A 390-nucleotide genomic window follows, 5' to 3' on the forward strand; every position below is an offset into this window, starting at 1 on the left:
CGGCCTGGGCAGCCAGCCTTCCTTCGCCGAGGGCTACGAGCACATGGCGGAGAGCCAGGGGCCGGAGAGCTTCGGCCCGCAGCGGCCGGGGAACCTCCCGGACTTCCACAGCTCGGGCGCCTCGGGCCACGCCGTGCCCGCGCCGTGCCTGCCGCTGGACCAGAGCCCGAACCGCGCCGCCTCCTTCCACGGCCTGCCCTCCTCCAGCGGCTCCGACTCCCACAGCCTGGAGCCCCGGAGGGTGGCCAACCAAGGGGCCGTCGACTCGCTGGAATACAATTACCCGGGCGAGGCGCCCTCGGGACATTTTGACATGTTTTCGCCCTCGGACTCCGAGGGGCAGCTGCCTCATTACGCGGCGGGCCGCCAGGTTCCCGGGGGCGCTTTCCC

General features: G+C 72.3%; 1 protein-coding gene across 1 annotated transcript; it reads left to right on the forward strand.

Moving 5' to 3' along the window:
• Positions 1–4: 4 nt before the first annotated feature.
• Positions 5–382, forward strand: LOC110594949 (transcriptional activator MN1-like; the record flags this gene model as incomplete). The annotated part of the gene is made up of 1 exon (XM_021709295.1): positions 5–382. A coding segment is annotated over one exon (378 nt), but the record flags the coding sequence as incomplete, so codon positions are not given.
• Between the last annotated feature and the right edge of the window lie 8 nt (positions 383–390).

This window comes from Carlito syrichta, unplaced genomic scaffold, assembly GCF_000164805.1.
Source record: "Carlito syrichta isolate Samal-C Ts95f unplaced genomic scaffold, Tarsius_syrichta-2.0.1 Scaffold170714, whole genome shotgun sequence".
Classification (NCBI taxonomy): domain Eukaryota; kingdom Metazoa; phylum Chordata; class Mammalia; order Primates; family Tarsiidae; genus Carlito; species Carlito syrichta.